We start from the raw sequence: 16753 nt of genomic DNA on the forward strand, positions 1-16753 counted from the left end.
TCTCTCTCTCTCCTAGAAATAATGTGACCTGTGCTAAGCTACGGAAACAAAACTTAACTGCCTATAATTAATGAACGTATTGATGTGACAATTGTGGAGTCACTAAAGTTGTTGAGTGAAGACATTTCCATTGCTTTTTAAAGTATGAAAACCATTTAAAAATAAAAATTGACACTATACTATAGCCAACCATCCATATGCATTTATATCAGGTCCGGGGCCACATTTAGCTCAGTCGGCAGGGGCGGATTATGGGGGTTTCCCAGGTGCACAGACTCTTGACTAAAAAAGAATGTATTAAGTAGCGCTGATGTGCGCATCAGTTTTAAACAGTTCACAATAAACAGTCTCTCTCTCTCTCTCTCTCTCTCTCTCTCTCTCTCTCTCTCTCTCTCTCTCTCTCTCTCTCTCTCTCTCTCTCTCTCTCTCTCTCAGTGGTAAAGCGTTCACTTGCTCTCTCTGATTGATCCCCGTCGGTGGGCCCATTGGGCTATTTCTCTCTCCAGTCAGTGCACCACGACTGGTACATCAAAGGCCGTGGTATGTGCTGTCCTGTCTTTGGGATGGTTCATATAAAAGATCCCTTGCTGCCAATCGAAAAGAATAGCCCATGAAGTGGTGACAGCGGGTTTCCTCCTTCAATATCTGTGTGGTCCTTAACCATATATCTGATGCCATATAACCGTAAATAAAATGTGTTGAGTGCATCGTTAAACAAAACATTTCTTTTTTAAACAAAAAATGTCCTTCCTTCCTTCCCTTGCTGCTAATCAAAAAGAGTAGCCCATGCATGTACTGGCAACAGTGGGTTTCCTCTTATCAATATATGTGTGGTCCTTAACCATGTGTGTGTGCCCCCCCCCCCCCTTCTTTTGGCACCTTAATTCCTACCCCACTGATCAATATAGATCTGAATTCGCATGCAAATGTTTACTATAAATTATATTTACAAATTAGTTTTGACGCCTATCTCATTTACAGTAATTAGTTGAATCGTGTGAGCCCCTCTCCCTACCTTCACCCAAAGATAAAACCCACTATAATCCCCCCCCCCACACACACCTAAACAAAAATACAAATTGCCCCCCCCCCCCAAAAAAAAAGAAGAAAAAAAAAAGAAGAAGAAGTGACAAAACATATTTTTAAAATAATCATTACGTCGAAACTTTAAATAAACAAACTTTCATCAAAAATCACATCACCACCACCATCATCATCATTATCACTATCGTCATCACTACATTAATTGCGTTACCCTGGCAAACCATGCAGTCAATTCTGCATTTCGTTTTCCATGAGCGTTCTCGGGTAGTTATTCATATTGAACGCAGTGTATGCGGTTGCCTAGATACGACGCTTTGCTTACCTGACCAGCAACCTACGGTAGCCGAAATCGAGTGACTGTAAAACACACGACACTTGTTGGAATTACTTGAACAGAGGCGAGTGTAAATAACGGTTCGATTGAAGTGAAAATTTACAACATGCACAGGTCTTATCAATCTGTTTTACCGACGGCAAACAAACTTTTACAATGGAGGTGGGACACAACCTACTATAACGAACATCGTAGAAAAGTAAGTTGTTTTATTTTGTTTTAAAAAGAAAATATCATTTCACTTCTATTGATTCTGTTATTGACTTTCCGTTTCCAAGCAGCATATAGAAGGTACACAACCGATTGACACCACGGGGGTTCAATTTAAGGGCAAACGGGTAGATCTACCAATACATTCAACATTGATTAGGCCCCCTATTAAATTTAAAACGGTTTTTCAGTTTTGCCGTTTGTATGCATGGTTTGGTAGATCTATGTAAATATGTATTGGGTATAGGCCTACTTCTTTTGTTGTTACTCACCTTATCTATTGACTAAACCAGTATGCCTTTACAGGCAGGCTGAGGCTTAAGAAATGATTACAGGTCAACATGTTCAGGTAACATGTTTTTATCACCAACAGACAAGTTAAGTACATTTATAGCCTGCTATAGAGATACACCTGTCAACCCAAACCCAGGGCTATTCATTAACTTGCAATATGATTCAACTTGACATATAGACAGCTACTGTGTGTCTGTGGGAAAGCAGGATGGAAAGAGTTCGACCTGTACTATATATCAAAGGCTCTAAAGACTAACCCTATACCTAAAATAGCTTTAACCATTGAAAGGGGGTGACAGATTGAACTCATACTGGTACGATTTTAAAGTTAATTACTGTATGCAGGATTATAAAATTAACATGAAAACCATGGTCGCCAGCAGGGCTAGTTCTAGCCCGAGTACTCTGACTGTAAGAGAGCTAGACGGACATTTGGACATAAACACGCTCTCATTACAGTCAGAGACCAACCTATGTCTTTTTTTGGCAATTCCTGACTACCAAACGGTAGGCAACGAGTCCCGCTCTAATACCACAACAATCCTATGTTTGACGTCAAATACCTTTACATCAATCATTTTCGAGTTTAAGTGATACCAAAAAATCCACATATTAATCACTAATACACTTACTACAGAAAGAAACCCGACAGCACCCACATTCAGCTATGCTTCGTGACACTCCGTCGCAACAATTGCAAAGCTCGGCGATCTATTTCGAGACTGGGCGATTCCGCCTTGTGCAACAATTACAGGGGTCGTCTCATAAGAGGAGGCAGTACGTAGCACATACTTTTGCCGTATCCTGTCGAAACACCCCAAATGTATCCTTCAAATTCAAAATGGAATCAATAATGTGTAATTGTTTTGGTTTAATGACGTAATGAAATCCAAATTCATCCAAAACGGCATTAGCCAACTCTTCCATGTTGTAACTTCGCTTGATATGAGACGGCCCCTGTAACTGCTGCACAAGGCGGAATCGCCCAGTGCGCGATCACGTGGTCTACGTCTCGAAATAGATCGCAGAGCTTTGCAATTGTTGCGACGGAGTGTCACGAAGCGTAGCTGAATGTGGGTGCTGTCGGGTTTCTTTCTGTAGTAAGTGTATTAGTGATTAATATGTGGATTTTTTGGTATCAGTTAACTCGAAAATGATTGATGTAAAGGTATTTGACGTCAAACATAGGATTGTTGTGGTATTAGAGCGGGACTCGTTGCCTACCGTTTGGTAGTCAGGAATTGCCAAAAAAAGACATAGGTTGGTCTCTGACTGTAATGAGAGCGTGTTTATGTCCAAATGTCCGTCTAGCTCTCTTACAGTCAGAGTACTCAGGCTAGGCTAGTTCAAGAAAATTCTTACTGGCCCGTGTCAAATTCAACTAGCCCTCCAATTATCACACTGGAATTTAACTGCACAGCCAAAATCAAAACTAGGATGTTTTTGTTTTTTGTTGTTGAATGATAACCATGTGATCACCTTATATAGTCTGTTTGCATTAAAGAAAACCGATGCATTGGCATTTAACTTTATAACGAATAAAGTTAAAATTCAAATAAAAACATGTTATTAAGTTTTAAACCCATACCAACTCAAATAAAAAACAAAAAATCCAGTATAAATAAACATGTTTCTTTACAAACTACAATTAAGTTATGCATATTAAAACTCATTTTTAATACAGTGTAAAAGATAATGCAGTACAAAGAGACTAACGGTAGAAGTGTGTGTGCTTTAGTAACTAGTCAGGGATTGGCAGTCCTCTTCGTGGCAATGCAATAAACTTTGTGGCGATGCAAGAGGGGTGAAATCCCCAGCAAAATCGTTTTATCGGGAGTGGCTTTTCTCCTAAAGACGAGGCACTAGACTGAGATCCATGGAATCATTCACTGTTTTGCCAAATGACCATTCCACTCTGCTTTGTGCAGAGATGCGGCCCTGATCATGTATTACAATTACATTGGATGTTCCATCAATTGCCTTAAAACACGTATCAGAAAACAAAGAGGTAACCTATGCAGTTTGATGGTAATTTGTAAAGAATTTTTGTTTTAATTTACACTGCAATTTTACCCCCAATAAAATGTTATTTGAGATGGTAGGGATTAATACGTTTTTATATGAATTTTATCTTTATTCATTATGTTGGCGCTGTCAAAATATAGAACATGTTCTGTCTTCTGTGCCAGATCTGTAGAGTGTTTTCTCATATTTGATTCAGTATCAGTGTGTTTCTTTTTTAACTAGTGCTATACACTCATCAGACCCTAAAATCGATGGTCGCCCAACAGACTACCTTTGTAAAATTCTTAGTTTCAACCCTGTGTATGATTTTCTTAACCCTAAGCCTAAACTTGGGCTAACCCATTTTCTTTCCTGGGGAAGCCCCTCCATACCCCCTGGCAGAAAAACTGGATGGGTGTTCATGGGATTCAAATTAACCCCTTAAAATTATTGGGCACATGTAAATTTGTCCCATTTTAAAATGCAAGGTGCACATGTATCTTTTCCCCAATCTGCAACCAAATGTGAATTAACTCCAATTCCTACATACGGCTGATATGTTCAGTATTGTGACAGACGGACGGACAGACTGAAAAGAGAAACTAAAGTCGACTACAGTCTCTTTTCGCACCCTTGTTTTGGTTTCATACACAATAAATAAAACATCCAACTGTAATTTTTTGATATGATATATTTCACAAAAGGTACTTTTTATTTCTTTCATCTTTTAAAACTTAAAATTAATATTTTGTCTAGAATGGTGAAAAATTAAAAAATACCGACCTGTAAACAACGTTGTCAGCTTAGTATAGGAATTTGACAGGGGTCAAGGTTAGTAGACCAGTTTTTATTTTAATGGGGCGAAGCATTGTAATAATATAGCTAATTTTGAATTTGAATGACATCAGTATTCCAATGACGTCACTTTGCATCTCCTTACAATAACCATAAACTCAATGACGTTTTCATTTTAATAATACTGGAAACATTTCAATGTAAAATTGCTATGGAATTTTTTTGTTTGAACATTACTAATGCACCTGAATGTGTCTGAAGAAAATTTGGTGACTAAAAAATTGTACCTTTTCCGAAATATGGATTTCAAGTAAAATTACGGTAATATATGTTGTATTTATTGTGTACAAAGCCAAAACAAGGGTGAGGAGAGTGACTGTCATCGACCTTTGTGCAGCAGCATGATCACATAATTGTAGTGTAGCTAATTAGTTACTACTGAAATTAATGTCCTGCATTGTCCAGTGTATTATCAGGGCTTCTAGTATTTTCATAAAATCCACTAGCCATAGGATCGTTGATTTTAAAAATTTACAAGCCACGATTAAAAATTCACTAGCTTTACTTTACTTTAAGTTAATACAGTTTTACTAAATAATAATAATAATCAGCTTTGTCGCCTGAAGACGGAGATAGAGATAATTCGGAATGTTTTCAAATTATTTTTAAATCACTGGCAGGATTCTGCAAGTAAGGTTTTGATTGTTGGACATGAGCTCCAACTGGCTGGTGTTAGATCCACATGTAATAGTGGAGCTAATTTTAATTAGATTAGATCTAAATCAAAATGGTTCCACACATTCAAGATTTGTTTTCGCTCCATGTCTCATAGCCCAGTAACCTAACCGGCGGCAAGCATATGGCAAAGTATGGGTACTCGAGAGTCGAGTCCTGTCAACGGAATTGAGTCTTGCTAGACTCAGCCTGTGATAGAGATAGTGAATAATACATGAGTGGCCGTTAGATACCATTTATGTCACGACGAGTTGTTTTAAAATGTATTTAACGAGCGAAAGCCCAGTGGTACAGCACTCACTTTATGCCTTTTCGGTATGGGGTTGATCCCTATCGGTGAGCCCATTGCCATGGTTATTTCTCATTCCAGCCACAACTGGTATATCAAAGGCCATGGTATGTGCTATCCTGTCTGTGTTGTGGTGCATATAAAAGATCCCTTGCTGCTGATGGAAAAGAGTAGCCCATGAAATGGCGACAGCGGGTTTCCTCTCTCAGTATCTGTGTGGTCCTTAAACATATGTCTGACACCATATATCCATAAATAAAATGTGTTGAGTGTGACGTTAAATAAAACATTTGCTTGTTATTTAATAATTTTGTAGTACAATTTAAAAAAAATTTCATGCTAATTAATGCAGAAGTGAAAATTATATATACTCCCCTGGATTTAGTCTCAAGAAGAGAGAGAGGGAGAGTGAAACTGATAGCTTTCCTTAAATAGCAACAAAAGCAAGGTCAGCATTCTTGACCTTCAGATTTCCTGGGCTAATACTGGCAGTCAGTATTTTAGATTGGGGGGGGGGGCAACCCACACTATGTATGTATGTATGATTTTATAAAATTTAATACAATAAAAAGACGAAAAAAATGTCTGATTGGGGGGGGGGGGCATGCATCACCCCCCGTGCCTCCTCCCCCACTACGCCACTGTGGGCTAATGAGATACTTGATATAATAGGTCAAAGTTCTGACGTTTTACTGTATTTTGCTATTATTATTATGTTCTTTGTATAATTCATATATATTGAGAAAATAAAGATTTGTATTTGTATCATCTTCTTTTTAAAAAAATTAAATAATTTTTTTTTTTTTTGTAATTAGAATAACATTTACAAGTTGGTTGTATCATGTTTATGTCCGAGTGAAATAATTTTCAATTGTCACAAGCTTTAGCGTAAAAATTAAAATTATTTCTCGAGGGACATAAATATATGAAATGGCAGCGAGTTTAATATGCAATTTATTACCCATAATTGATCTTAATTTATATCAATCAACTTGTTTGGTTGACATTCCTGTAAGGGTGAATATATGCCAACTGATGACGTCACAGTGTTACATCCCACGTGGCGATATTTTTAAACATATGGGTAATAAAATATTTTGATTCCTATATGATATTGACGATACCAAAACACACGAGGGTAATAATCTCTTTATCATATAATCTCAAGCATAATATATTATGCTTTTGTAAACTGTATCTGTAATTTTATTTCCAGTCAGCCATTACTTTGTATTCAAATGATGTAAGAATATGTGACACAGTGTCTTTTTGAATGAAAATAACATCAAACTGATATCCTTACGTAAAAATAATCTAGTGCTTAATGGGTTTTTTCATTTTCTGAACACTGGACAGCTTTCAGTGTAAAGTTGCTATTAAAATGTTGTTGTTTGATGACTGCATATATACATCAGTTATGGAGTGTCACCATAGTAGTATGTTTGCTTAAATGTCAATTAAACATATAGTGCCATGACCTCAGTTCATTTACATCTAGTTTGCAAAACAAAGTATGTGATCTGAAAAATATTACATACCTTGATTACACTGGATATGCTAGCTATTATGTGATAAATTTAGTTATGTCCTCCTTATCTGCCTCGACGATCCATCCTCAATGGCCATGGTGCCCCCTCCCTTGCCTTAATTGGTACCCTAAATATTTTCCTTTAAAAAAAAATTTAAAAAATTTCCTGTACATTTTTCATATAGCCAAGCTAGGCAATTTTTTATTATTTCGACTTTGGTTGCAAATATTTTAAAAACAAACCATACTACTCATTCCAGTGTTTTAGAAAGAAATATTTGGGTTTGGTGCTATGGAATTGAATGCAACCACATTCAATAGGGGGTGGGGGGGGGGGCCTCCCCCAGAAAGAAAATGAGTTAAAATTAGGGTTAGGGTTAAGAAAATCAGATAGTAATGATAAGAGTAATTAATTTTGTCAAAAGGTTAACTTAAACAAAAATCTGCACAATGTTTTGGGTATGGCACCATACCCGTTTTACCCTCTGGCAGAAACCCTGCATTCACAACAACAGAACCTGTTTTAAAGAGAAGTTAAAGAAAGCTACTGGTCCATGCCAACATATATATATACTATACGATTTTATGTCCTAGCAAGAAATTAATGCCTGACAAAAATCGACATCATACTATGGGAAATAAAAAAATTGATGCTGACCAGAAACCAGAAATTTGTTTTGTTTGGCCTTACATTCCTTTCTTCATGTTTTTCAGGTACATTCGGCAGCACCCATGGTGGACACCAAGGCACCACCGACTTACATGCATTTACATCTGAAACTGAAAAAACTACAGGTAAAGTCCACTGGGACGTCTGTTGCCATGGCAACTTCAGACTTCTTGATCTGCTACAATCAGTACTCCAGTAATATGATATGATTTTAATTTTTAATTTAATTTTTTTTTTTCAGCTAGGTAACTTTTTAAAAATTGTTTTATATTAAACAAAATATTGATTAAGCTTTCATATTTCCAGTTAGAAAATTATTGCCTGGAATGTTTAGGAAAAATGACAGTTAATAATCTTTTTATTAAGTGAAAGTGTTTATATTGTTTGAAAACCGTGGCGTTGTGTCTGCCAGTACAATCCTCTGAGATTTCAAAATGTGCGTAAACCATTTATGGGTTACAAAAAAAAAATTCAGGTAACCCATTTAGTTTTCACGTAACCCGTCATGACCATGTAAATCATGTTATAAATTCAGTTCTCACACGAAAAATGGGCTACACGAAATTATACTTACAAGTGACGCACGAACAAAACTATCGCTCTCGCGACTTTCACAAGCCTGTAGTATTGTATTATAAATTGTACCAAAGTTAGGGTCTCATCAGTTGGGCCACGTCTTCCCAGTCATAGTTTATGTATACTGCATTTAATCAAATAGGGCGAGATGTAGCCCAGTGGTACAGCACTCGCTCGCTGCACGGTCAGTGTGGGATACATCCCCAATGGTGGACCCATTAGGCTATTTCTCATTCCAGCCAGTGCACCACGACTGGTACATCAAAAGCAGTGCTATCCTGTCTGTGGGATGGTGCATATAAAAGATCCCTTGCTGCAAATTGAAGAGAGTACCCCCGGTAGCCCATGAAGTGGCAACAGCGGGTTTCCTCTCTCAATATCTGTGTGGTCCTTAAACCATATGTCTGATGCCATATAACCGTAAATAAAATGTATTGAGTGCATCGTTAAAACATTTCCTTCCTGTGTCTGTGTCCGTTTGGTTTATTATTTTCTTTTTCATCCAGCTTGAAGAGGAGCGACTGGCCACGATAGAACGAGACAATAGAATTCTTTTGGAAAAAATGTCATATATAATGCGGACACGAGGCCGCGTGGACAACAGAAATAACTACGAGTACAAGAGGTAAGCAGCTTTTACTCTGTGCAGGTGTTGTGGTTAAGCCATCGGACATAGAGCTGGTAGGTACTGGGGTCGCAACCCGGGACCAGCTCCCATCCCAGAGCAAGTTTAACGACTCAATGGGAAGGTGTACGGCCTCTACACCGACTTCTCTCTCACTAACCACTAGCCCTCTGATAGCCCAGATAGCTGAGAGGTGTGCCCAGGACAGTGTGCTTGAGCCATATAGGGATATAAGCATGAAAATAAGTATGAAATAAGTAACTATGAATGCCTGATCGTTCCAAGAATTCATCTCTCCCCCCCCCCCCCACACACACACACACACATGCACACATAAAACAAATCCTAGCTACAGGCCCCCATGAATTGAAAATCTGCGTGACCCATTTATCTGTTACGCAGAAATAAATCCAGGTAACCTATATTCTTTTTGCATAACCCATTATATCCAAGTAAATGGTGATCCAAATTTCGCACAAACAAAAAATAGGTTCTGCTAAGTTAGGTTTGCGTGAGCAACACGAGACTGAAATGATTGTTCTCGCAATTCTCAGAGGCGTGTAGCTATAATGACCCTGAAATGAGTACCTCACTGGAGTTGGTCTGTGGCATCAGAGGGTTTCCCCCTCTCTTCCTATCCACAAAGTGTCAAAATGGCTGTATGCTAGACACCGAATAGCCATAGTTTAAACATTAGCTGAGGTGTTATTAAATGAGGAGCGGGATTTAGTTCAGTCGGTTGAGTGCTCGTCTGAGGTGCTTGTGTTGCAGGATCAAACCACCTCGGTGGATCCATTCAACTGATTAGGTTTTTTCTTGTTCCAACCAGTGCACCATAACTGGTCAAAGGCCGTGATATGTGCTTTTCTGTCTGTGGGAAAGTGCATATTTAAGAGATCCCTTGCTGCTAATGGAAAAATGTAGCAGGTTTCCTCTGATGACTATGTGTCCAAATTACCAAATGTTTGACATCCAATAGCCTATGATTAATTAATCGATGTGCTCTAGTGGTGTCATTAAATAAAAATAAAAATTGTTGTATTAAATGAACATTCCTTTCCTTTCTGTAATTAGTAATCACTTGTACCGGGTAGTTTGTTGGTGCCTCAGTCTTTGATGTATATTTGTCATGGGTGGTGATCACAAATATTCTGCGCTCAGTAATCTTCAAATAATTCAGGGCTAGCTCTGGCACTCACCAAATTCACCAATTGCAAATTTTGAAAGAAGTTGGTGAATTTTGTTTTAATTTGGTGGAAAAAATTAATGTAATAATCATTTTTTTTTTAGAAAATAACTGTCGATTTCTACAATTTTTGAAGTTTAATTGACAATCTGGCGAAATTGTTTGCTCACCCAGTGCTAGCCGTGTTAAACAATATTGTCCCTCCCACTCATCAGAGACACCTTTCAGTTTTCCCATTCCAACCATTGCTCTACAACAGATGGAAATGGTGGTAAAGTTTTTGGTTTTGGTGTGATGAGAGATAGAATACATCTCCATTGGCAAAGATTTCAGTAATATACTGCAGACAGCAATTTATCCTGGCCTATTTAATAGATGTACACTGGGTATACATTTAAGAAGAATTTAATATTTACTGACTGTTTTTTATTTTTTGCAATCTGGTTTGTGCATGTTTATAATCTTGTTGCATGCCATTTGAAAGCTTCTTCCTCAAGTTAATGATTAATATTAGTTAGTTGTCTATCACTTGATTGCACAAGAAGCTTATAGCCTGGTGCTTATAAAATGTTTAGAGTCTAGACTCGAAATTCTATAATAGAGTCTGAGATACTAATATCATGACAACGCCATACAAATTGTATGTGTTTCACGTCATTAGAGACTGAGTCTGGACTCTAAACGTTTTATAAACTCGGGCCCAGATCTAGGTTTCGGCAAAACGTTTTACTTGCCAAGCATTTCACACACTTCATCAGCACATGTTTTTCTCTTAAAGAATCTGTATTAATGTATCTGCTGTAAATGAGATTTTAACACTGAATATGAACAGTATACTAGTCAGCATTCACCCGCAGTGTTTTTGGCAGAAAGAAATTTTTGGCTGTGGCACTATGGAATTGAATGCAACCAAAGTCAACAGGGGGTATGGGGGGTCTCTCCCAGAAAGAAAATGGGTTATGTTTAGGGTTAGGGTTAAGAAAATAATACAGTAATGATAAGAGTAATTAATTTTGTCAAAAGGTTAACTTAAATTTTTTTATTTGGATATGGCACCATACCCGTTTTACCCTTAAACACTTAAGAGAATGTTGGTATCTTGATATTCATACTATTTTTGAAGGCTTTAAATTTATAGCATTTCATAATTTTTGTGACTCATTAATTGGCTTCATTAGGAGGACAGAATCATTTAACTGAATGTTTGTCATCGGCATAGACTAATCTCTCAGTACTGTCAACGGCATAGGTTTATCTTTTAATGTCCAGTATGGAGTAACTGAGTATGAGTTGAAAGAGGTTTTGAGTTCAAAGTTGAGTAAAATGACCCTTGCCGCTGATCAGGAGCAATTTACATGGTGGAAGCAGTGTTTCCTCTAATGTTGGACATTCTCACTACTGGGTAGGGCTGGGACATAGACCATTTGTAAAGCATTCGCTTGATGAGTGGTCGATCCCCAGCGGTGGACACATTGGCCTATTTTTCATTCCAGCCAGTGTTCCACAATTGGTGCAACAAAGGTCGTGGTATGTACTATCCTGTCTGTGGGATGGTGCATATAAAAGATCTCTTGCTGCTAATCGAAATGAGTAGCCCATGAAGTGGCGACAACGGGTTTCCTCTCTCAATATCTGTGTGATCCTTTACTATATGTCTGACGCCATATAACCGTAAATAAAATGTGTTGAGTGCGTTGTTAAATAAAACATGTCCTTCCTTCTTTCTGCCTACTGGATTAATTTTTGGCAAAAAATACGTTGAGTGGGTACACATTTATAACTTTTACTGACATATTTTCACTTAAAACTTTTATAAATACATAAAATAAAGTTTATATTTGAATTGGTAATTATTATTTTCATGGGTTCTAATTTTTATGATATTTTAGATCAGTTATTGTTGATTAAAATTAGGCAAAATATCTTTATAAGTTGCATTTACTTACAAGCAGTTGTGGTCAGATGTCCAATATTTATGTCCATTATTCCTGATAATTGTGCTTTTCTGACCAGAATTTTTTGTTAGAAACGAATTACGATTCATATCACAATATTTCATGGTTTTCGTTGTTGGTAAAAACGGTCAGACTTATTCTCAAATTAGCTGTCACAATCAGCTAATGGTTCTTGAAAATGGCCATGACCACGACGTTCCACCATTATTATCAAATGAAGATACTTGCTGAAAACCACTTTTTTCAACTCAAAATTCCCATGTATTTTCCATTAAAAAATAAAAACCTAAAGCTGCCATACTCTAAATTAACCTATTTCGTCTTGTTCTATTATTATTTTTGGTGAGTGCTGTGCTGAAAACCGCATGGAATATTAATTGAGGAATGCAGTATACAGTGTGTTGACATGCGTGACGTCGGGTGGGGTATCTCGCCTGCAGTAGTCAGAAGGTTAAAAGTAGCAAGTGCTGAGAACCAGAAACCATGCTTTATGGATGGTTTCTATCTGTCAGTATGACATTAAAGAGTTCGTCACTGTATTTAAAATAAGATGGTTTTTAAAATGTGTTTCAATATGTTGGTATGAAATTAAAGAGTTTGTGAAATGATTTAAAATAAGATGATTTGTAAAATGTGTTTCTATCTGTCAGTATGAAATTAAAGAGTTTGTGAAATGATTTAAAATAAGATGGTTTTTAAAATGTGTTTCAATATGTTGGTATGAAATTAAAGAGTTTGTGAAATGATTTAAAATAAGATGATTTGTAAAATGTGTTTCTATCTGTCGGTTTGAAATTAAAGAGTTTGTCACAGTATTTAAACTAAGATGGTTTTAAACTAAGATGGTTTGTAAAATATGTTTCTATCTGTCGGTAAGAAATTAAAGAGTTTGTCAAAGTATTATTATAATAAAATGGTTTTAAATGAAGATTGTTTTTTTTAACTGTGTTTCCAGCCTGAACCGTGAGAAGCGCCAGCGTGAGCTGCTGCGCGTGACGCGTGAGAACCAGGAGATTCTGCGCAGGATAACGATGCGCCAGCCGGAGTACAGCGCCAAGAAGTGGCAGGAGGACTGGGAGGAGAACCAGAAGTTCATGGACAGCATCTCACACTTCCCCAAGGACTGGTGGCTTGACAACGACAGGGTAACCAGCACCTTCACCAGATACTAAACTCACCAACATTTGGCGAAATTTACAAAGCCTCTTTTAGACTTATGCGCGTGTAACTACATACTCTTACAATACTCGACAATAACAGGGTAACCAGCACCTTTACCAGATACTAAACTCACCAACATTTGGCCAAATTTACAAAACCTGTTTTAGACTTACGCACGTGTAACTACATACACTTACAATTAGTTTAAACACCTGTTCGACAACGACGGGGTAATCAGCATCTTCACCAGATATGAAACTGACCAATATTGTTTTTAATGCTTACTATTCATATATATATATATATATATATATATATATGTGTGTGTGTATGTGTGTATGTGTATGTGTATGTATATGTATATATATATATATATATACACAGCATGTATACTATTTTATGCACATCCTTTGTGCTGGGGTGTTGTTAAACATTCGTTCATTCATTCATTCATACATTCATTTCATTCATTCATTCATTCATTCATTTGTTATTCTTATCTGCATTCAGATGTAACCATGTAATATGGTTGCTAGATGCTTTATCTGTAGAGGAGAGATGACTAGAAGCTATCTTAGCACTTCGATATCGTAAAACCATCATAGTCTGTGACGTCACTACAGCACAAGTGACTTCATAACCTATGATGCTTCATAAATTCGGACCTTGGGGTCTGTTCCAAGAAACAATCTTAGGACATAGCATGCACAAGTATAGACACTAAACATCAGGGACTGCATGGTGGCAGGACTACGACAGCTGTTTCCTCTCTCAATATCTGTGTGGTCCATAACCAGATGTCCGACGCCATATTACCATAAATAAAATGTGTTGAGTGTGTCATTAAATAAAACATTTCCTTCCTTCTTCCTTCATGATGACTTCTGTTGCACACCTTCCATATTTCTTTGGAGTAATACACAATGGGAAATACGGCAGATACTATGAATGGTTCTGCATACAATTTGTAGCGTGTTGACTTGTGGCAAACTAAGATTTGATTGATCGAAAAATATTTTATTGTGTAAAACAAAAGGATTGGGCACAAAGTTTGCCAACTTACTAGGCCCACTCCTAAATGTGATTGTGGGATGACAAACACGATAAGATGTGATATTAGTGGGGTCGTAAATGATCCGTGTCCTAAGTCAATGAAACTTGGTTTATAGTTACACATATGGATGTTCATCAGCATTGTATTAAACATGATAGACACTAAATGTGTTCCGTTTCTCACAAACTATAAGTCATAAGTCAATGAAACTTGGTTTATAGTTGCACCTATGGATGTTCATAACTTGTATCATTGTGTGTTTACAGAACAGACGATCACAGCGAAGTGCTCGATCAGCCCGACGTGAGAAGAGTCCAGGCTCTAAGGGAGACACGCAGAGGGAGAAAGACGAAAAGAAGGATTCGGCGAAACTGGCCAAAGAGAGCGACTCGAATAAGGACAAGTCTGCCCCAGCGAAGAAAGTTGATTCGTCTAGAGAAAGCGAGGACACTAAACACGACGAGAGCACAACGAAAGATAGCACGAGAGATACCACGAAAGATACCACAAGAGATACCACGAAAGATACCACAAATGACAGCACGAGGGACACGACAAGAGATGATGACACGAGAGATAAAAGTGAGACTGAATCGTTGGAGAAAGAGACAGTCAAGGGCTAGTGAATCGTACAGTATTCAGTACGGGACAGTCGGGCTTACAATCATTTTGGGGCATCAGTCCACATTCATTTCATGGATTGTTGCAATCTTGTTTAGAAAATATTGATTTTTTATTTTTTTTATTCAATTTTTATTTTTAATTAATTAATTTTTATTTTTTTTATTACAGTCCCAACAATCAGTGGCTGCACTCTGTTGCATGTGCTTATTTCAGTCTTTAAATAATTGGGCTAAAATAATGCAATACTTTGTTTTGCCTGATCAGTCTATAAATAATTTTATGAATGAATTTTTGTTTTTGTCCAGATACCTGATTTAAAAAAAGAAAGTGTTTTAAGTGTAAATTGGTACTTTGTACTAATTTTCTTTTATATTTCTGTGTTGTTGAGCATTTGTTTTTGTTTGTTTGTTTGTTTGTTTTTTTATTTTATCTAGACGAACTATATTTTTGGATTTCGGAAAACCATATTTCTTTTTTTAAGTGTGAAAGCCTATTCCATGTTCTGTTTAGGGTCAAATAAAATCTTGTGGGTTGGGGGGGATGTAATATAACCACAATAATATACTTGTATGTCAGCCAGAGCCCGTTTATCCCAGTAGCACATGTAGCACGTCCTACGGGCCCCTTGCGTCAGGGGTTCCCGCGGTGATGTGTACATTTATTTTCACCAGGTCATTTCCACCCCTCTCCCTGAGGGGGTTGCAAAATATATATTCTGGGAATGGGGCCCTCAGATCCATACACTGGCTCTGATGTCAGCCACATTCTCTTTATGTTTTATATATTGGGAGGGAGGGGGGGTGAGGGTGAGGGTGGGGAACTGAAATAGGGGGGCTTTCATGCTTCTAATGAAATTAGTTGAACTGGCTATCACTAAGTACAGCACAACTGATCGTTACATTTATGGATCCCTCACTTTGGTTTTTTACTTATTTTATTGCCAGTATTTTATTTTAGTATGCCGTTGTGGTTCTGTTCAACTTGATAATGTTGAAAATACATGGATATCACTTTTGGGTACATTTTGTTTTACATTATCGACGTATTTGACACATGGTAGCCCCTCTTTGATAGGTCATTGGAAGAACGGGAATCAGATTTAAATTGTTTCTGTCATTCTTCAGTTCATCTCTCCCTCGATCCCCCAAAATATTTTCAGACTATTTATCCATCTTGGTTCATTTTAGGGTTACTTGTTTACTTCACATTCGTTGTATTTTGAATTGGGTGTATAGTACAGAGTAAACAACACACACAAACACAACCACACCAAATGTTCAATCTTCACACACTGACCACGGCAAAACTCAAATCAAAATTGAAAGCCCTCATTATGTTGTTCCGCTGGCACCCCACTAAACGCCAGCGTATAGTACCGCTTTACGTAATACCGCTTTACGCGTCATAGTTATTAGAATTTCATCTGAATACTATAATGGCAGGGAACATTTTGTTCAGCATCACATTGCGATTGACTACACACATTTTCTGTGACATTTATTCCAGTTTCTACATCATTTTCTGTGACATTTATTCCAGTTTCCACATCATTTTCTGTGACATTTATTCCAGTTTCCACATCATTTTCTGTAACATTTATTCCAGTTTCTACATAATTTTCTGTGACATTTATTCCAATGTTTACATCATTATCCATGTCTAAACTGAC

General features: G+C 37.3%; 1 protein-coding gene across 1 annotated transcript; it reads left to right on the forward strand.

Moving 5' to 3' along the window:
* Positions 1 to 1357: 1357 nt before the first annotated feature.
* Positions 1358 to 15859, forward strand: LOC121374805 (serine/threonine-protein kinase fray2-like). The gene is made up of 5 exons (XM_041501920.1): positions 1358 to 1577; positions 7948 to 8028; positions 8986 to 9104; positions 13201 to 13390; positions 14727 to 15859. The coding sequence occupies exons 1-5, from the start codon at positions 1485 to 1487 to the stop codon at positions 15081 to 15083; spliced, it is 840 nt and encodes a 279-aa protein (XP_041357854.1). The 5' UTR covers positions 1358 to 1484; the 3' UTR covers positions 15084 to 15859.
* Positions 15860 to 16753: the final 894 nt, after the last annotated feature.

The sequence above is a fragment of the Gigantopelta aegis genome, chromosome 1 (genome assembly GCF_016097555.1).
Source record: "Gigantopelta aegis isolate Gae_Host chromosome 1, Gae_host_genome, whole genome shotgun sequence".
Lineage (NCBI taxonomy): Eukaryota > Metazoa > Mollusca > Gastropoda > Neomphalida > Peltospiridae > Gigantopelta > Gigantopelta aegis.